The sequence below is a fragment of the Eumetopias jubatus genome, unplaced genomic scaffold (assembly GCF_037043125.1).
Source record: "Eumetopias jubatus isolate StellerSeaLion01/CBP00866 unplaced genomic scaffold, mEumJub1_p1.0 scaffold_1, whole genome shotgun sequence".
Classification (NCBI taxonomy): Eukaryota; Metazoa; Chordata; class Mammalia; order Carnivora; family Otariidae; genus Eumetopias; species Eumetopias jubatus.
The window spans coordinates 69,932,634-69,955,035 of NW_028274807.1; the positions used below are offsets into that span (position 1 = coordinate 69,932,634).

General features: G+C 36.4%; 1 protein-coding gene across 3 annotated transcripts in view; it reads right to left on the reverse strand.

Annotated features, from left to right (window-relative positions):
• LRCH3 (leucine rich repeats and calponin homology domain containing 3) overlaps positions 1 to 22,402 on the reverse strand; it is a 115,074-nt gene that overhangs the window by 43,973 nt on the left and 48,699 nt on the right. For all 3 annotated transcript variants that reach the window (XM_028100919.2, XM_028100918.2, XM_028100920.2), the window contains exons 3-8: positions 20,679 to 20,805; positions 17,596 to 17,701; positions 13,567 to 13,703; positions 12,171 to 12,280; positions 2,348 to 2,441; positions 1,236 to 1,356 (exon numbers count right to left, since the gene is read on the reverse strand). In XM_028100919.2, coding sequence (XP_027956720.1) covers positions 1,236 to 1,356; positions 2,348 to 2,441; positions 12,171 to 12,280; positions 13,567 to 13,703; positions 17,596 to 17,701; positions 20,679 to 20,805 — 695 coding nt within the window. The remainder of the gene's footprint in view (positions 1 to 1,235; positions 1,357 to 2,347; positions 2,442 to 12,170; positions 12,281 to 13,566; positions 13,704 to 17,595; positions 17,702 to 20,678; positions 20,806 to 22,402) is intronic.

The window sequence follows — 22,402 nt, forward strand, 5'->3', positions numbered from 1 at the left end:
TGGGAATTCAAACTAAAGCAAGACTGAATAGAATGTTACAATCAGAAGTCTGCCCAGAAGCCCAAAGCAGCAGAAATAGCTCTGTCTGTTAATGAAACCTAAAAAAATTACAAATTAAAAGAATTTTTAAATTTAAATTACGTATTTTTAAATACCAAAATAAAGAAAACTTAGATTCAGATGCCCTTGAAGAATACAATCCAAGATGAATGTAAAAGTTTATGTCAAGAAATGCACTGAATTCCAGGAAGTGGTCAAATAATGACCACAGGGAGAATCTTAAAAAAGGAGAACAGTACTTCAAAAGAGAATCATGATGAAATCAAGATTACCAAAGATCTATACCAGGTAAAGTCTTTAATGAAGTTTCTTTCCAAAATAAAAATGAGAGAAATAAAAAAACACTGTATTTTAACTTCAAGCCTGAAAACTTAGAGAAATTAAAATTTAATCCCAATGGAGAACAACTTTTTTCCAATCATATGAGAAGAGGAAGTCTTTAAAAAAAGAGCTGGAGGGGTGCCTGGGTGGCTCAGTTGTTAAGCATCTGCCTTTGGCTCAGGTCATGATCTTGGGGTCCTGGGATCGAGCCCCGCATCAGGCTCCCTGCTCAGCGGGGAGTCTGCTTCTCCCTCTCCCTCTCCCCATTGCTCGTGATCTCTCTCAAATAAAGAAAAGAAAAGAGGGCCGCCTGGGTGGCTTAGTCGTTAAGCGTCTGCCTTTGGCTCAGGTCATGATCCCAGCCCCACGTTGGGCTCCCGGCTCCACGGGAGGCCTGCTTCTCCCTCTCCCACTTCCCCTGCTTGTGTTCCCTCTCTCGCTGTCTCTCTCTCTCTCTCTCAAAATAAATAAATAAAATCTTTAGAAGAAAAAAGAAAAGAAGAGAAAAAAGAAAAGAATAGCTGGAGAAGCTACAGATACACAAACAAAAGAGGCGAATGTGAAAACAACCACTTAAAAACACCAGAGTGGGGCGCCTGGGTGGCTCAGTTGGTTAAGTGACTGCCTTCGGCTCAGGTCATGATCCTGGAGTCCCGGGATCGAGTCCCATGTTGGGCTCCCTGCTCAGCAGGGAGTCTGCTTCTCCCTCTGACCCTCTTCCCTTCCGTGCTCTCTATCTCTCATTCTCTCGCTCTCAAATAAATAAAATCTTTAAAAAAAACCCCAAAAAACAAAAAAAAACCCACACCAGAGTGACTGTAAAGACTCTGGTTGTGGTTGGGAGTCCCACTCACCTCCACCATTTGTTACTACTAAACTGCTGCGAGTCTCCTGGTACTGGCTTTCTCTTCGCAGTCTTTGTTCCTTAGTGATTTCTGCTACTCGAAGAGGCAGATCTGAAAATTCATCTGTAGGCTTAAAAAAAAAAAGCAGTAACATTTAAAAATATAATTTCAAACTTTAGACAACATAGTATTGAAAGCAAGGATATAATATAAACTCACTAAAATTTACATTTAAGAAGAAATAGCAAAAAAGTTCTGGACATGAACAGTAGTGACAGTTTCTCAACAATTTGAATGTACTTAATGTCACTGAAATGTACACTTAAGAATGGTTAAAATGGTACATTTTATGTTATGTATATTTATTTTACTATAATAAAAAAAGCGATGGAAGGTTATACATCACTCCATAAATAAACAGGAATTTAAAGTATCTACATATATGTATCTGCATGGATACAGATGTGATTATGTACATACCCCTTGATACATACACAAGCTTTCCAAATTTCAAAGGGACGGTGGTCTAAAGTTAATTTGCTTTGGAATGAATGAAGTAATGCTACAAATAGGAGGTTATCAGTCTTGCTAATAACAGCTTATTTCATCAATTAACCCATTGAGAGCTAAAATATTCTACCTTCTAACATAAAAAAAGAAAGCATAATAATAAATACAAGAGGAAAATATGTAATTAGTTAAGAAAATTATTTATCTTGAGCATGTTAATAGTCTTCACTAAGGTTCCTGTCTTATTACCCACCAACCTATAGTCCTATTTTCTCACCTCGTAGCACCCCTTCCGCAACCTCTGCTTAAGGTCACCCTGCAAACTTTAGGCTTCAGTTGTAATTGGCTCAGTTCCCATTTGGCTTTCTAGGATATTAAACTATTTATACAAGACAATAAGGTAACAAACATGTAAAACACATGATAAAAAGATGGCAAAGAAACAGAATATCATTTCTGGATGGCAGTACTCTGTGGGATTTTTACCTCTTCCTTGGCTTTTCCATATTTTATGTAATGAGAAACTGAATCCAATTAAGATACTTTGTTTTCATCATTTTATTGTCTCTCAATCAGGTGTTACAACATGCAGAATAAAAGAAAACACTTACTTCATTCCCTGACCATCTCTTATCACCACTGTCCACACTATTGAAACCTGAATCAAGAGCTCCATAAGGGCGACCTGAGTACAGTTCTTCATGGCTGCCAAAGAGAGACTCTAGTTGTTACTGGGTAGTTTGAGGTTTTAAAAATTAACATTTAAAATAAGTTAAATGCAATTTTACTAATAAACATTATCATGGCATTTAGTGATTTAACTTATTTAGAATTAAATGGGCATTCTTTTGACTTTTTAATATGAAAAATTCCGAACTAAAATAAACAGTATAATGTATACTAGTATACTAATATAATAGCACTCACCCAGTTTCAAAAATGTCAACACTGCCATTCTTGTTTCATCTATGCTTCTAACCCATTTCCCATGCCCTCCAGCACAGGGCTTGAACTCACTGCCTCGAGACAGAGACCTGAGCTGAAATCAAGAGTTTGACCCTTAACTGACTGACCACCCAGGTGCCCCCCCTCAATTCTTTTTTTTTTTTTTTAAGAGAGAGTGAGTGGGGAGGGGGAGAGGGGAGGGAGAGAGAGAATCTTAAGCAGGCTCCACACCCAGTATGGAACCCAACACAGGGCTCAATCTCATGACCCTGAGATCATGACCTGAGCTGAAATCAAGAGTCAGATGCTTAACTGACTGAACCACCCAGGCACCCCCAATAGTAATTTTTTTTTAGAGATTTTATTTATTTATTTGACACAGAGAGAGACAGTGAGAGAAGGAACACAAGCAAGGGGAGTGGGAGAGGGAGAAGCAGGCTTCCCACAGAGCAGGGAGCCCGATGCGGGGCTCGATCCCAGGACCCCAGGATCATGACCTGAGCCGAACGCAGAAGGCAGACACTTGATGACTGAGACACCCAGGTGCCCCCCCAATAGTACTTTTAAAGGTAAAATTCATATACAGTGAAATGCATACACCTTAGCTATATACTTGACAAATGAATCCATCTTTGTAATATACACCTCTCTCATGATGTAGGACATTTCTACTTTGCCTGAAAATTCCCACACAACCCTTTCCCAGGCAATTCCCCTCACCATGTTACAGTGTGCTCTTAAGAGATAACCACTATTCTGATTTTTTCCCCTTAAATTAGTATGAAAGGCAGAATAACAGTCCCCAAAGATGTTTAAGATCTAATCCCTGGAACCTATAAATGTTTCTTTACATGGCAAAGGGGAATTAAGGTTGGAAGTAAAAATAAGGTTGCTAGTCAGCTGATCCAAAATTAATGTAAATTATCTGAATGGACACAATGTAATCAAAAGGGCCCTTAACAGTGGAAGAGGGAGGCAGAAGAGGTCAGTGTGATGCAACGCTGCCTGAAGACGACTTTTGGTTAAGAGTCAAGGAATGTGGACAGTTTCTCTCTGGAAGTTGGAAAAGGCAAGGAAATGTATCCTACTCAGAGCCTACAGAAAAGAACAAAGCTCTGCCAGCATCTTGATTTTAGCCCAATGAGACCAAGACTTGGACTTCTGACCTACAAAACCATAAGATAACAAATTTGTGTTTAAAAATCTAAGTCTGTGGTAATTTGTTATGGCAGCAATAAAAAACTAATACAATTAGGATGCCTGGGTGGCTCAGTCATTAAGTGTCTGCCTTCAGCTCAGGTTATGATCCCATGGTCCTGGGATTGAGCCCCACATTGGGCTCCCTGCTCGGCAGGAAGCCTGTTTCTCCCTCTCCCACTCCCCCTGCTTGTGTTCCCTCTTTCACTGTGCCTCTGTCAAATAAATAAATAAAATCTTAAAAAAAAAAAGTAATACAATTAGTTTTGCTTACTCTGGAACTCAAAAAATGGAATCATATGTATTTTTTTTAATCTGGCTTTTTTTGCTCAGCACCATGTCAGTGAAATTCTTGATGGTTTTAATATCTTCAAGTAGAATGGATAAATTATTTGTTAAGTGTAGGCTTAACTTAAAAAACAAACAAACAGACTTGCCAATCTGTTTCTGAAAGTAGCTATCCCATTTTGCATTCACACCAGCAATGTATCTGAGTTCCAGCTGCCAACACTTGTGTTGGCAGTCTTTCATTTCAGCTATCATGGTGAGTGAAAGGTGTATCAGTGAGATACACCTTTCAGTATTTTTCTGATGACTAATGATATTGAGTACCATTTTGTGTGGGTATTGGCCATTCATTTATCTTCTTTTTGTTTTTTTTTTAAAGATATGTTTTATTTATTTATTTGACAGAGAGACAGAGAGCACAGGTAGGCAGAGGGGCAGGCAGAGGGAAAGGGAGAAGCAGGCTTTCTGCTGAGCAGGGAGCCCGATGCAGGGCTCAATCCCAGGACCCTGGGATCATGACGTGAGCCGAAGGCAGTCGCTTAACCGACTGAGCCACCCAGGTGCCCCATTTATCTTCTTTTTGTGAAAGGTCCATTCTTTTGCCCATTTCTAAATATACCAGTAATCTCAAAAATAGTTTGCGAAGAAGCCAGACACAAAACACTATACAATGCTTGATTTCATCTATATGAAACTTTAGAGAAGGCAAAACTATACTGACTAAGAGCAGATCAGTAGCTGCCCGGGGCTGAGTGAAGGGGAAAGGACTTATCTAGTGTAAAGGGGCACATGGGTGATGGAACTGCTATCTGTCTTGTGTTGGTAGTCTCATGACTGCATCCATTTACCAAAATTCACTGAGTTGCACACTTAAAATAGATAAATGTTATGATTTGTACATTGTATCTCAATAAAGCTGTTTAAAAACCTGCCAAATATTTCGCCAAAGTGGATGTTCCATTTTACAGATCTGTAAGCAGTGTAGGAGAGCACTGGTTGCCGCACACCCCCCTCGACATCTGGTGTTGTCAGTTTTAATTTTAGTCATTCTAGTAGGTGTGTAATAATGTCTTGTGCCTTACTTTACATTTCCATGATGACTGATGATGTTGAGCACTTTTTGGAGTGCTTATGGGTCATTTGTATATCTTTCTTTGTCAAGTATCTAATCAAGTCTTTTGTCCAACTTTTAATTGGGTTGTTTGTCTTTCTAACATTAAGTGGCAGATACCCTTTATAGTTTGGATATAAGTCCTCTGTCATATATATATGTGTCATATATATACACATTGCAAATATTTTCTCCCAGTCTGTGGTTTGCATATTCATTTTCTTAGTATTTTCTTTTCATGAGGAGATGCTTTTCATTTTGCTGAAATCTAATTTATCATGTCTTTTTTTTTATGGTTATTGCTTTCTGTATCCTCAGAAATCATTGCCTATTCTACGTCACAAAGATATTCTTCCACTTTCTTCGAAAAGTTTTACAGCTATAGTTTTTGCTTGTTCTTCAACATACTTTTTAAAAGTTAGCTTAGGGGCGCCTGGGTGGCTCAGTCATGAAGCGTCTGCCTTCGGCTCAGGTCATGATCCCAGGGTCCTGGAATCGAGCCCCACATCGGGCTCCCTGCTCCGCGGGAAGCCTGCTTCTCCCTCTCCCATTCCCCCTGCTTGTGTTCCCTCTCTCACTATGTCTCTGTCAAATAAATAAATAAAAAATCTTTAAAAAAAATAAAAAAAATAAAAGTTGGCTTAATTAGACACCTAAAACATGACAAGGCTTATTTTTAAAAAATGGTCTATTAGCATTTTATTTAATAAGCATGGGGTTGAAAAGCAACTTTCAATGATACAAATTTAAAATAGTGCTTTTCTAGTACTGAATTTTGTATTCCATATATTCTTACATAGTTAATGCACATAACTTTAATTTCCATAAAATGAGGTTAACCATTCCTACTCATATGCCTTTATATAAAGTGAAAGATTTATGTCAGTTAAAAACAAAACAAATCAGGGCGCCTGGGTGGCTCAGTTGGTTAAGCCACTTGCCTTCGGCTCAGGTCATGATCCCAGGGTCCTGGGATCGAGCCCCACTTCGGGCTCCCTGCTCGGCGGGGAGCCTGCTTCTCCCTCTCCCTCGGCCACTCCCCCTGCTTGTGTGCTCTGGCTCTCTCTATCTCTCCGTCAAATAAATAAATAAAATCTTTAAAAACAAAACAAACAAAAAACCCTACGTGAATAAAAGAAAGTCTTTGTAACATCATTTATTTTACTGATAAAGATTTTACTTTGAATGTAGTAATTAATACATAGATCTGTTCGTCCAATGTACTAAATATGGTCTGATTATGAAGATCCAAAAATACAAGTGCCTTCTGGCTAGCTTCCTCGCTTTCCCCACCTTCCCCCATCAAGATCATTTAGCAAAAAAAAGTCTCCCAGCAGAATTCTAAAATTACTTTTCTAGCAGTGCCTGGCTGGCTTAGTTGGAAGAGCATGTGACTCCTGATCTTGGGGCCGTGAGTTCAAGCCCCATGCTGGATGTTGAGATTACTTAAAAATAAATAAATAAATAAGCAAATACATAAACTAAAAAAAATTTACTTTTCTAAGGGAAAAGTAGTTAATCTCTACCAACTTTTTACTTTGGAAAAATTCCTATCTATACAAGAGTTAGGAGAGTAATACAATGAATATCCATTTGCCCTTCATCTATATCTCCAAACTGTTAGTTATTTAAGTAGAATGTCTTATTTAATCGTCTATGTGATAGGTCTGCTTTTATGCTTGTTTTTGGGTCCAGAACTTACAGATAGGTACTATATATGTTTTATCACCGCAAAGTCAGGCTGAGGTACCCAATTTTAAAAGCTTTCTAATAAAATTATACATTAAGCCACACTTACAAAATTCTGCAGCTGCCAAAAGAAGTATGTATATTTCAAGATTTACTGAAAAGTATTTTAAAATATTATGTATCTTTTTCAAGTAAAGATTTTCCGATTTCTAGAGGATATTGTTCTATATAACATTTATTCTATCAAGTGGCCAATTGAGATAAGCCTAAATTTACTGTGATATTTTTCAAGTGGGTAACATAAACAGAATTAATAGAATCTCTGCATTAAGCTATTTATCTCCTTTATTTGTTACCTTTAGCTTCTCCACATACTCACTCTCGTTCAGAGTTTAAACTGGTAACATTAAACTGAGGCATACAGGTTTACCAACTTCTGGGTTCGCTCAGGATTTTTTTTTGGTTTTAGAACGTAAAGTCCTGTGTCCCAGGAAAACCCTTAGTCACAAGCAAACCAGGACAGATGGTTACCCAATGAATAAATATGGCCCTCAGGAGGCCTGGCAGAGTTCTGCCAGCCAGGCTCCAGTTATGCCCTGTCAGAAAGTCCAATCTCCTTAAACTACCTAGCATAACATGGACTCAGATGTTTAAGTGCCTTTTCTGTAGCAGGAACTTGAACTGTGAGTCAGTAGAGTGCAGTGAGGAGCATAAAACATGGCTATTTTTATAGTTTAACAGATGTGGACTGACAACGTGGCACCATCATTTACTAGCAGCTGTGTGACTTCAATTAACTTGCTTAACTTCTCTCAACTTGCTTCCTCAAGAAAAAAAAAGATTAACAAGACCTACCTCACAGATTTGCTATAAAGATCGAAAAATATAAGCTAAGGATTTGCACAAATATTATTAAAAAGGACTAAATAAAAGTTATTATTATTATTATTTCTATGAAGAATGTACTCTTAAGAGAGCATCTGCTGTTATCACAAGTCACTACATCTACTTCATTTGGGTTTAGTTCACCAAACATTTATTGAATGTCACACAGTGTTCTAGATACTAAGAATACAAATATCAATAAAGGATGATCATTGCTTTCACAAGCTCAGGCTTGTTGGAGAGAATTAATTCCGTTACTCGGGTTGCAGAAGCAGGACTTTTCTTATCAGTGGCTTAGTCTTTCCTCGGTTTTGGTTCACTGCCACATTACCATACATAAACATATTTAGTCTGTAATATATAGCTGGTCAGCAAAGAAGCATAGGTCATTATAGATCACTACTGAAAAATACACGTGCCATTGTACAAAACTTAAAAGTTATCACAACAGTGCAACTTGCTAAAGGAATTGGAAACATTTACATCTAGAAATAAATAAAACATTTGTGATCTTTATAAAATGACTTAAGGAAGATTGGTTGTAGTTTATATATTATGCAAAAATAGTTAGAAAGTTACATGTAAGGATTGAAGGAAAGTACCACAGCACCTAATCTGTAGTGGATACCTGAAGAGCTACAGGATTAATAAAAATTCTCTTTAGCAAGACAGGTCTCTTTGGTCTAAACTGGTCCTAGATCACCGTAGATAGCTAGTAACTATAATGTCTAATATTTACATAGGACTTTATGGTCAGCCAAGCACTTTCAGAACCAGGTCATTCAATCCTTAGAACTACTGTTAGGGCAAACCTGGGGTAAATAAAGATCATGTTGAAGAAACTGAAGTCCAGAGAGGTTAAGTGAACTGCCCGATAGTACAGACATTCTCACTCCATGGTGGCATTTTGAATAAAGGTACTGCCAACAACAGTGCAATTTCACTAATCCATACCTCAGTAAAAAAAGACATGAAGATACAATACCCCATTCACCACTGCATGAGGAGTTGAAGGAAGTATTTTATTTATATTATATATAAAAATATTATCTAGGACATTCTGAAATAATTACAAATAATGTAATATAACTCCAGAAAAAAAGGAAAATACAGAATACAGATTAATCTAGTGAGCATGGTGAGGGATTATTATAGGGACTGGAAGACATCAGATCTATAATTACTAATTCCTTTGGAGAGACACAACATGTTTATGCTATTTAGACTTTCCATTTAAGGTATATTTCTCCATGGATTCAAGCCTTCTTTTTGCCTTAGCAAATACACACGTCTCTTGCCGGGCTTTTTTGAGAAGTTTTATGTTTTTAAAGTATTATGATGAGGATTTCTATATTAAAAAAAATTAGGCCAAGACTAATTAGTCCTCAAGACTAAGGACAGAATGACAGAAAGAAACAGGTTCTGCAATCAGCACCACAGGCTTTAATCAAAGCTCGTTATTCCTATAGGGGCTGGTGATTCCTCCTTCGTCTTTGGACCTACCCTCACATACACGTCCCCAGTAGTCATCATTAACTGCCTGACACTCAAACCCCAAAGGCAGCAATGTAAAATAAAAGCTACATTTTTTTATTTACTTTTTAAGATTTTATTTATTTGACAGAGAGAGAAAGAGAGAGGAGAGACAGTACAAGCAGGGGGAGTGAGAGAGGGAGAAGCAGGCTCTCCACTGAGCAGGGAGCCCGATGTGGGGCTCAATCCCAGGACCCTGGGATCATGACCTGAGCTGAAGGCAGACACTTAACCGACCAAACCGCCCAGGCGCCCCTACATTTTTTGTTGTAGTACATCTTTCAAGAGTACAGGACTAGAACATACTTAATGAAAATTTTGAATAGGAAAAACAAAACTTTTTTCAATAAATAAGACAAGAGTTCTCTATTATAAGCAATTTACCAAGGTAAGAGGAAAAAGACTTGAAGAAAGAAAAGGATATAATGAATAGAGGAAATTTAAACATTCTTGGCAATAATGGTCTGGGTCCCTTCATATTCTCCCCACTGTCAAAGTCCTTTCTCAGAAAGAGGCCTAAATCTAGCACAGAGTATGCCAGACCTAATCCCTACCATCTGTCAAAACCTTTTATGTCTTAACCTTAACATCACATGTCTGCTTTCAGTCTTCTCAGAGTTAAAAGTGTTAGGACCAAGATGTTCTTGTAGGAATCTTTTATGGGTATGTAGGACATTGGTTAATTTCTCCTTGTGTATTTGTATAAATATACTAAAACTTGTATTATTGTATGCTGAAACCACCAGATGAGAGCTAGTACTTTTAAATACCCTTCATAGTGTCTATGAAACTCTTCAATCTAATAGCTAGACCAAAAAAACCCCAGAATGTCATTATAAAGTTGTTCTGATAACTTTAAGCACAGAAAAGTTAGGAGGGAAATAACAGTTGTGTGACCAAACTGTTCATTACTTTAATAAATACTTGTTGAGTATCTACTGTGTGTGCCAAACACCCAGCTGAACTAGGGATACAGTGGTGAAGAAGAAAGACATGGTCTGTGGCAAAGGGCAGAAGTCAAGTCCCTTTGGGGTAATACTTAATTTACTTAAGAAATCAGGTTCTGGGGGCACTTGGGTGGCTCAGTCAGTTAAGCAACTGCCTTTGGCTCAGATCATGATCCTGGAGTCCTGGGATGGAGCCCCGCATTGGGCTCCCTGCTCAGTGGGGAATCTGCTTTTTCCTCTGTCCCGCCCCCAGCTTGTGCTCGCTCTCTCCCTCACTTTCTCTAATAAATAAAATCTTAAAAAAAAAAAATCAGGTTCTGTATTTTCAGATAGCTTGAGATTACTCCTTTATACCATAAACACTTAAATATTTAATTCTAATAATTTCTGATGAAAAAAATTTAAACTGTATTTAAAATTTAAACTTGATGCACATTTCCCCTTACTAGAAATGATATCTCTAATATACCTTAGCATTTTCTTGATAAGCATCAATTATTGTACTGTGCTCTAACATGGCAATAATTTAATTACTGAAATATGGAGGGTTCTTTGCATATATGCCTAATGGCATCAAGGCACTATGTTTTTAGAGTGTTACTGCTTTTCAATATCTTGTGAAATTATGAAATATGTCATACAGATAAAAAATGAATATAAAAGACATAGCTTTTAAAACATGATGAGACATTAATACCTTTGTTCATTATTATTTTTAAATATTTTATTTATTTATTTGACAGAGAGAGACAGCGAGAGAGGGAACACAAGCAGGGGGAGTGGGAGAGGGAGAAGCAGACTTCCCGTGGAGCAGGGAGCCTGATGCAGGGCTCAGTCACAGACGCTTAACAACTGAACCACCCTGGTGCCCCGAGACATTAATAACTAAAGTCCCCTATGCGTCTTTCACATTGAATCTTCCTTCCTCTCAGAGTTAACCACTAACTGATTTTTTTAATATGTATCTGCTTTTTATAGTTCTATTTTTTCTTTCAAATAACTTTTTGTATTTTTAATGTCTGCTTTTAGAAACTCTACCAAAATAGAAATTTGTTAATCTGTTTTAGACTAGGATACTGAGAAGCAAGCTCATTAGGACTGTGCTTTAATGTAAAATGTGACAAGTTCTAAGAGAAGGCCAGAGGGGTTCTCTTTTGAATAAGGCCTATATGCATTATAGCACCTTCACTGAGACATCTATTTTGCCAGTTAAGAGGCCTTTTGAATTTAATTACTGCTGCTTAAGATTGTTCCAGATGGTTGGGAATGCCAAGGAGGTAACCTTGTCATTCAGGTGTTATGTAGTTGAAGGATTCATAAACTAAAAGATCCTGAAGTGACATTAATGGTCATCAAATCCATCCTCTTCACTCCCTAAAGAAAAAATCAACCCCCAAATGTTTGAATGACTTGCTTTAAGTCACAGAATTAACAGCAGAGCCAAGGTTAGCATTCAAGTCACTGAGACCCAGTGGTTTTCAAGTAGGCACCCCTCAGGGGCTATTTAGCAATGTCTGGAGCTGTTTTTGTTCGTCACACTGGGAAGGTGCTACAGAAGCCAGAAATACTGATAAACAGCTTCTGATGTATAAGACAGCTTCCCACAACAAAGAGTTATCTTGCCCAAAATATCAACAGTGCTGAGGTAGAGAAACCTTAATTTAGGACTACACTTTGTCAGATCTCTGTAATCGACTATTTACTTAATACAAACATTCTGAGAAAAACAGTGTCAAAATAGGTTAATTCCCTTTAGTTAAACATTCAGACAGATTTAAGGGTCCAGTTTGATACCCTATGAGATGGAATATATTAAATAAAAAAATAAAATATACTCACCAGGAGCCAAAACCCAAGGGTCTCCTATCGTAATCTGGCAGATCTGGAGCAATCTTACAAGCCTGTATGTTCAGGTACTTAAATATGTGGATTTTGCCTTTTATACATATCTAAAAAAGTAACATATAAATGCAATCAAATTATTACTCATTTGAAATATATGTGTCCCTTGTTAGCAATCACAATCAGCTTTTTACTTATTATATATATATTAGAAGCAAGGCATTTCTATTAACTACATACAGTGATATTAAAAATCAAATACTCATTACAACATGTTATTTTATGTGTTTAAGTGATATAAATACAGATTTTTGTTTTCTAGTCAAGAATAAATTTCAGTAACATATAAAATAAATAATTTATGATTATAAACACTGACAGAATACCAAATAAACTTATCAAACTGATTAGTTAGGCATAGTCAGGGATTTAAAGCATTGTTCCCCACAGATTTCACTGGCAACTTTGCTTTTAGAAATCCAACAATCATGCACAATTATGTTTTGAATCCTACTTTCTGTAAGAGAGAAAAGCAAGAAATGATTAAACATTAAAGTTACATTTTTGTTGACAGAAGTCAAAATATAAATTCTTTAAGATAATGAGATCCTTCTATAGTTATGAAGTTTACTCATAAAGCTTTATAGTTGCCATCAAGAGGCTTGAATAAGACCATCATCAACTGTAGAGTTCAAATGCTACAGTGAAAAATATGGGCTGGCATGTGTTGTGATGAGCACTAGGTATTATATGCAACTAATGAATCGTTGAACACTGCATCAAAAACTAATGATGTACTATATGTTGGCTAACTGACATAATAAAAAAAATTAAATTAAGTGAAATTAAAAAAAAAGAAAAATATAGGCTGGTAGAATTTTTCAGATTATGGGATGGCTAGAATCTATATGTAAAGTTACCTTAAAATTACTTTATTATTAAATAGTTTCATATCAGTCACTGATAAACCAATGATCAAACTGACGAAATGAGGAACTTAAGATTTTATTAAATAAAAAGGTACAAAAATGATGGTCAGAAGAAATGCACTGATAATCTTTAATGCTGAAAGCCAAGTATTTTTGTCTCTCGTGTTTACATTGCCTACTTTCAAGTTTTACTAGAAAGAAATTAACTCAAATTGTATTAGAAAAACCTTGAGAAGAACCCCTCAACTCAAAAAGTAAGAATTTAGTGAAAGGAAAAGCACTTCTGGAAATATTATCTGCCCTTCATCCCATTTATTCAGGGCTTCTAAAGAATGCATATGTGTGTGAATTTACTGTAAAAGAACTTCATTTCCAACAAAAAGATAAATCTATAGAACTTCAATTTTTATATTCACGCTCTGTCAAAAAAGTTCCCAATATACTTCAAATCCACTGGAGTTTACCTGTGCAGGAGGAGACTGTAGTGGATTGTTATCTAGGGTGATCATCTGTAGGTGCCTGAGGTTCCGATAACAAACAGGGATTGTTGTAATTTTATTGCAGGAGAAGTCTAACCGTATCAAAGGCAGCTCTGCCAGCTCTGCAGGGTGATAAAATGGAAATGCACAATTAATGATATTTCAAAACTAGACCATTTTTACAGGAGCTTCTAGTTAAATATAGCGAATTTAATGTATTTATCTCCTTTCTTAAAGATGAACTGATACTATAAAATGAAATCTAGTTGCTTACAGATGGGAATACTAGTGAAAAGCAAGCAGTCTGACCCCTCACAGAACTACAGAAACCGGAGGCCTGATACCACAGAAACACAGGCATAACCAAAGGATTAGATGATAGTCTGTAAAAAGAACAAGTTAAATGCCTAAGTCCCCAACCTCATGCAGTCCTACCCCTCTCCAATCAATCACCACCGGGGTCAATAAGTTATTCTCTCGTGAAACCGAATCAAAGGCTTTGAATTCAGGAATCTTAGGCACAATGGAAAGTCAGGATGAGTTGCCAGTTGAAAATGGAGGATTTAAAAGGAAGTCTACACAGTGACGAGACCTCAGCATGTTCCTACCCAACCCCACCCCATCCCCAGCTCTTGAATGCCAGTAGAGTAGTCAGTTCCCTCTTATTCATGGGGGATATGTTTCAAAACCCCCAGGGGATGCAGAAACTGCAGAGAGTACCAAACCCTATATATTCTATGATTTTTCCTATACATACATACCCATATACATATACTGTGATTTTTCCTATACGTACATACCTGGATATATATGATAAAGTTTAATTTATAAATTAGGCACAGTAAGAAATTAACAACTAATAAAATAAAATAAAATTAACAAAAACTAATAATAAAATAGAACAAATATAATAGTGTAATAAAAATTATGTGAATGTGGTTTCTCTCTCTGCTAGAAAAAGAGGGAGGAATTAGCCATATGTACATAAAAAACTAAGCAAATAAAAAAGACAAAAACAACAACAAAAATAAGATGTATAAAAAAATAAAATCAGAGTACATCAACTGAATTGGCAGGGAACAATATTTATATAGGTGTAATAACATAAACAATAACACTTGGATCAAAAGTTGTGATAAAACTACACTGGAAAGGGGTGCCTGGGTGGCTCAGTTGTTAAGCGTCTGCCTTTGGCTCAGGTCATGATCCCAGGGTCCTGGGTTCGAGCCCCACATCAGGCTCCCTGATCGGTTGGAAGCCTGCTTCTCCCTCTCCCACTCCTCCTGCTTGTGTTCCCTCTCTCTCTGTGTCTCTCTCTATCAAATAAATAAAATCTTTAAAAAAAAAAATTACACTAGGAAGATAGCAGGAGGGAAGTAAAGGTATGATCGTGATAGTGTGTAAGAAAGTTAAATCGTCATCTGCCAGGTCACCTGGGTGGCTCAGTAAGTTAAGCATCTATCTGCCTTTGGCTCAGGTCATGATCCCAGGGTCCTGGGATTGAGCCCTGCATCGGGCTCTCTGCTCAGCAAGGAGCCTGCTTCTCCCTCTCCCTCTGCCTGCCACCCTGCCTACTTTTGTGAGCGCTCAATCTCTCTAATAAATAAAACCTTAAAAATTAAAAATATTTAATATATAAATAGTCATCTACCATAACAGGAAGTTGACATAAGTGTCAAGACTGGTAAATCCAGCAAAGCTGTTAAAGCATGTCATTTAGAAGTATGTCAGCAAATGCCAGTGAATAGAATTAAAGATGGAGAAGGCAGATGCTTCTAGACATTAAAACTGGGGAGGCGGAGGGGTGCCTGGGTGGCTTAGTTGGTTAAGGGTCCAACCTTGATTTCAGCTCAGGTCATGATCTCATGGTCATGAGATTGAGACCCGTGCCACCTCCGCACTCAGGGGGAGGGAGTCTGCTTGAGATTCCCTCTCTCTCTTCCCTTCCCCCATGCGCATGTGTGCGCACACACTCTCTCTCTAATGAATAAATAAATCTTAAAAAAAAATAACTGGGGGGGGGAGATGGTTGAGGCAGGTGAATGCTATTATTGATTTTGAGCTTTTTCTACTTGACTTTCTGAACGATATATTTTTAAACTACTTCATACTATATATATTTTTATATTACTCAACTTTCTGAGCAATATATTACTTTATAACAATTAAAATTTAAAATCAAAATGGCAATAACAGACATACTAACTTATCTACCAAATTGGAATATGTTAGAGACCATACGAACTTCCACACTAACTTATGTAGCTATCAGAATAAAGCTTTCCTCCAGTTTAGCTCTCAGTTTAGCTGTATATGCTGAGATTACAAGATAAGCTGACAGAAAACCATTTAAGGGCACCTGGGTGGCTCAGTTGGTTAAGCGACTGCCTTCGGCTCAGGTCATGATCCTGGAGTCCCTGGATTGAGTCCCGCATCGGGCTCCCTGCTCGGCGGGGAGTCTGCTTCTCCCTCTGACCCTCCCCCCCTCTCATGTGCTTTCTCTCTCTCTCATTCTCTCTCTCTCAAATAAATAAAATCTTTAAAAAAAAAAAGAAAACCATTTAAAACTATTTGGGTGACTCACCATTTTCTTGGTAACACAACTTTAAAATTTGATAGAGAAATCAATTAGATGATAAAATTATTAGACTGTAATTGTCATCTAAAACCCTGAATTTTCATTTTCACTAAAATCCCAATGTTTTCATTAACTGATTTTATATTAAGTCCATATTACTACATTAATAAGCCTTTAAAGATCAATCTCAGTAGGTAGGTCCTGAGTAGAAGGGTAATCTTGGATAGAATTTTTGGGTTATAGGGCCTGTGCCATGATTTTGGTCAGTTCTGCTGGGGGCGTTCATTCACATTCCTGAGGGGGTAGAAAGCAGACCCAGGAAGAAATGAGGAAGGGCTCTAAAAGTAAAAGGTGTAAAGGTTACTGGGTAAACGACTGAAAGGAAAGTTATGCAGGATTTTGGCTAGTCTGACTGCACTAAGTGTATAAAAGTGGACTCAAAGGTCACTTATTGAGACATTTTGACATACAAAATGTCAGTCACACTTGTATGTGTTGGAATTAAAAATCATACTGGTGTTAACATTTGATTCCACAGTGAAGCAAAAGCTTCATTAGTTAATTTAATATTTACTATATATTATAAGTCATGTTTTATAGAAGAACCTAGAGCATCACGGTCATGAAAATACCTTCTAAAGGACAGAGGTAAGGGAAAGTGGATGGGAGTACAGATGACACAGGAGTTGCCAGGAACTGATAACTACTATAGCTGGATATTCATTGCTCTCATTTATATATGAAATTTTCCATAATAACATTAAAGATATATTCTGATCTAAGTTCTCATTTTCATTTCTTTTACAGCTTCTTTCATGAATTCATATTTTGAAGGGTTGATAAATTATACTTAATTTGCTTAATCATTTTTATGATTTAGATACATATACCAGAGCCTATAGTGAGCCTAAGATAACAAGCCTCCCAGTGCAGTCTCTCACTCCATTCATTATTCATTCTACACATCACCTCTAACCATTAATTAGCCTCTATCTGAACATTTCCAGGGAAAGATAAAGTAAGTTCAAGTCAAGTCCATTTAAGTCAATGCAAATTGTAGGAATGTTTTTCATTACACTAAACTATTTCCTCATCAAAAACATGATCTATTTAAAAAAAAAAAAAAACAAAACATGATCTATTTCTCCCAAGTACTCACACTTACTGAAACTTCCAGAGACCCTACCTTGAGTTATTAATTAATTCTGACAAGATCTAAAAATACAATCACTGGTTAATACGTTATTGGAGTTTTTCACTGAAGAATCTAACTTTAAAATCCACAAGGAAACAGATAACAACATATAGTAGCTGAACCACTGTATCTCAAAACATTGCCTGTAACTCTCATACATTTTTGTCTTGTACCTATCAGTCTGAGAGATCTTCAAAATAAAGAAACAAGTAATAATGAAACAATTATTTCAGTTTCTTACCTTCAGGCAAACGTACTAAGTGGTTTCTTCTTACATTAAGGTCTCTCAAGGCCTCCAAATTACCAATTTGGGAAGGTATTGTTTGAATTTCATTGCAGCTCACATCCTATCTCAAAAAGATACAAAGTAAAGAATTGTTCTAGTATTACAAATTTGTCTACTTTAAACCATGTGTAAAATGAGGTTCAGTAAGATAATACCTATGGTCTGTCTTAACTGTAAAAAAAAAAAAAATCATGATTCCATGTCCAAGAATAATACCATAGTTTCTACTAGCATTTAATTCCAAAAACTTACAGGTTTCTGATTAATTTTACACAATTTATATGGATCTACACTAATTTTATGAGCAGACCAAAAATTAAATGACAAGATGTGGGCAGAAAGCCTGGGATCAAATCAAATGAAAATTCTAGTGAAAAGGTAAATTAGAAAAAAGTATAAAAACTGATCTATTTTATAAGTGTTCTAATGAAACTAGAAGAAAAAACAATGATAAAAATTATAATGATAAAATTAATTGAAAGGAAATCCTATTTTCAAAATGCCAGCTCGCCTGCTCAAGAATATTAAAAAATGCATTAAAGATGACTCGAAAAGTTCTTTATCAAACTGAAAGTGAGGGAAAAAATAATAAAGTACACATAACTCATAGGCCATGGAAAAAACAGATACTGCTCTCTCGGCATCTGATCAAGCTGGTACCAGTACATGTATTATGCAGGCCTTCTGGTATCTTGGTCAACAGCTTGATTCCACCAGTTCTGAGAAGAGGCTAACTACAGATTCCAAGATTGACAAATTCAGAATTCCATAATTCTGAGACCAGCCAGAAAAAAGTATAAATCCATGTGTAACAGCAGGAAGTTGTCTAGGTTAATAAAAGCTCCAAGATGTCACATTAACACTTAGAACTCCTCTAGGATATGAGTAAAAGGACAATAGTAACAGACTTACTATTAGAAAAGACCACTTACCAAAAACTTCAATAATCTTCAATAAACTTCAATAATCTTCAAACATTATTTTTACATTTTCCCATAATATTCTTAGAGAAAATATTATTTTTACCTTTCCTACCAATTAATGACTGAAGTAGATCAGTAGCTATACTTCTTAGTCCAGTGGTCTGGGCATCAAAGTTAAAAGGAAAAGAAGTTGAAAGGATAGGGAAAATTGAGCTTGAGCTAGAAGGTAATAGTAATTTATAATATTTCTCTCGGAAAATGTATATCTTGAAAGACAAAAGTTTACTCTCACTTAAAAACGAAGAGAAGGGATGCCTGGGTGGCTCAATCGGTTAAGCGTCTGCCTTCGGCTCAGGTCATGATCTCAGGGTCCTGGGATTGAGCCCCACATGGGGCTCCCTGCTCAGTGGGAAGTCTGCTTGTCCCTCTGCCTCTGCCCTTCCCCCTACTCGTGCTCTCTCTAATAAATGGATAAAATCTTTTTTATTTTAAAGATTTTATTTATTTATTTGACAGAGAGAGACACAGCGAGAGAGGGAACACAAGCAGGGGGAGTGGGAGAGGGAGAAGCAGGCTTCGTGCAGAGCAGGGAGCCCGACGCGGGGCTCGATCCCAGGACCCCAGAATCATGACCTGAGCCAAAGGCAGACGCTAAATGACTGAGCCACCCAGGCGCCCCAAATGGATAAAATCTTTAAGGGGAAAAAAAAAAAAGGAAGAGAAATAGAGGCACCTGGCTGGCTCAGTTGGAGGAGCATGTGACTCTTGATCTTGGGGTCTTTAGTTCAAGTCTCACATTGGGTGTAGAAACTACTTAAATAGACTTTACAAAAAAGGAAATAAAGGATAAAAGCAATAGGATGTTGTGAGAACATGTTCCATCAAGTGGGAATCAGGAGCTTTGGGATTATTAATTCTCACTCCGACACAAACTATTTGTATGACTGAGGGTTATCAATTTACCTCTTTTGTAGAAAGTTAAAAGCTCCTTCTGCAAGATGTATCTATCTTTTAGGTATTTATGATTCAATAAGCAGAAACAGAAAGTTTAAATGATTTGAATATCAGAATCTGAATCACAAGTAAAATTTACTGTTAGTTCATGTTAATAACCCAAGTTCTGAAGAAATGCCAACAAACATATATTTTGGACTTTATTTCCTAGATCTAATTGTCTCTAAATAAATAGTAGTTTAGTATCTAGACTCCAGATTTAATATATTTGTGTATTTTTACATGTGACCTTTTATTTTCATAATCCACCTAAAAAAAAGAGAGCTAATGTGTGGTCGTTAAATTATATGTGTATTTTTTGTTTATGATGTCTACCTTTGTTAATAAACCTACAAGAAACTATCCTCCCAAATCTCAATGGATATAATTGTATTTGACCATTTCAGAAATATAAAACATGGGCTCTGAAGTTGAGGTAGATTGGTTTCAAATTCTACTTCAGTTATGGAACCTTGGGCAAATTACTTATCCTATCTAAGTGCCACTTTCCTCAGCTGCAATATGATGATAATTATAATACCTAATTCATAATGTTACTGTGGTGATAAAATGGGAAAAGTCCCATTCCTATGCCCAGAACATAAGCACTAAAGAGTAACAAGGAGTAGGAAATGAAAGTAATGCTTCTCAGAAAACATAAGGCAGTAAAGAATAGCTTACTTTAGAGAGGGAGAGGGGTGCTGGAGATAGCATGTACGGCAAAAAAAAAAAAAAGCCTGATCTTTGCAGTGCCCATTCCCCTATAGGGGCTAACCAAAAATCAGAACACTGATGCTATTAAGATTTAACCTGAAAAACTGAAATGCATTATTAACTTATAGCTCACAAGTTTAATAACATAGAAATCACTGAATATTGGTTAAAATTTAATTCTAATGATTCCTCCCAGTCCATGTAGGCCTATTAGACTTGTACTTTCAGTTCTTTAACTCTGTGCTGACGCACTTCAGTATTGATCAACCAGCAAAACTTCACTATTCATACTTGGAAAAAAACTAAAAAACACACCTTAATAATGGGTCTTTACCAGAGAACAGAGCATGGTATGACTATGGATATACATACATGTGGGAACAGTAAAAAAGTAAAACATTAACTTACAAGTTCTGTTAAATGTCTGAGATGTCCAATTTCTTCTGGAAGTGACACCAATTTGTTATTACTAGCAATTAAGACTTTCAATGGTAAATTACACAAGTGCACTGGTAATGTTGACAGTTGGTTCCGACTAAATGGGTAAGTAGAGAAAGAAGAGTCAGAACCCCCCACTTAAGAAAAAAATTTCCACCTTTCCTATTCTATACTCAGTAAAGGGACAAATGTTAAGTCTTGAAAGGAACAAATGGGGTATTAGATTTGGATTCTAGTCTCCATTTCCTGACGTATCACCTTTGTGGTTTTAAGCACAGCATTATCTGCTTTTTACAGATTCCTCATCTGTAAATGGAGGATTTTAATACCTCCTCTACCTATCCTACAGGGCCCTGCACCATAAAACTCCTTTGCAAATAATGATGTGCTATATAAACACAACATATTATTATTTTATTAAAGTTAATGTTATGTATAAAGTGATTTAAAAATATGGTAGATGACTCTCATCCTCTCTCCTTGTCTTCCAAAGGAGAGTTATAAACATAAAAGTAGTTGTAATCTACTTCCCTCATCATTACATACATTATAATCAAATGTATATAAATAATCCAAATATGGTTCTATGGAAAACAAGTGACAGACAGGCTGTGATTTCAAATATGTCACATCAGCTGAAATACAGGTGTGGAATCTTTTATTTATACAAAAAACATGCAAAATCAGTACTAAAAGTACGCATCTATCATTAGGATAAAAATAAGTTAAAATTTTACTTATACAGATTTAACCTTTTAATCTCTAGGGTCAATTGGCCCCATTTCCAAGACCTTTTGCTGATTTGACTAATATAGATCATGAGCTTTTAAAACTTTTTAAATCAATAATAATTCTATTCCAGGGCACCTGGGTGGCTCAGTCGGTTAAACGTCTGCCTTTGGCTCTGATCATGATCCCAGGATCCTGGGATCAAGCCCCACATCGGGCTCCCTGCCAGGCAGCGAGACTGCTTCTTCAAGCTCTCCTCCCCGCTTATGCTCTCTCTCTCTATCTCTGTCGCTCTCTCTCTCTCAAATAAATAAAATCTTAAAAAAAAAAAAATTCTATTCCTAGACATTTACCTTAAGGAAAGACAAAAATAAACATTTACATACAAGAGTCTCTGCCAGTATTATTTTTATCATGGCAAAAAACAAACTAAACATCTGACAGGGAAAACGAGTTTTTAGATACATATAAAAATATTTCCAAAGAGTATTTCATGCCAAGGGGAAAAACTCATTTAAAAATTTGACTGAAAGCCTGGAGAAAAAGGAAAACATCACCTATAATTATAACTCAGATATAACATTTTGGTGAATTTTCTTTATACTTTTCTACATTTGCTCATTTTCTCCAATGAACATTTATAACTTTTATAATGAAAAATATAGCAAAAGAAGTCTTCCAAGATATGAAAAAATAGAAAGGAGTTAAATAAATGCATTTACACATTCAGAACTTAGTATACAAAAATACAAAATCACAAGAGTGAAAGTACTTTCAGATCTATTTTCATCTGATAAAACTTACTTGAAAATGTAACTGGAGCATCATAGCTACAAGACTACTGCAAGCCTATCAGGCTCATGACCCTTACAGTTTGTTAATTATTGCCAAGCTAAAGACAAAGGGAGAAACTAGAAGGACATAGGAAATATTGTTAATTCAGCCTAGTGCTCGCTTCGGCAGCA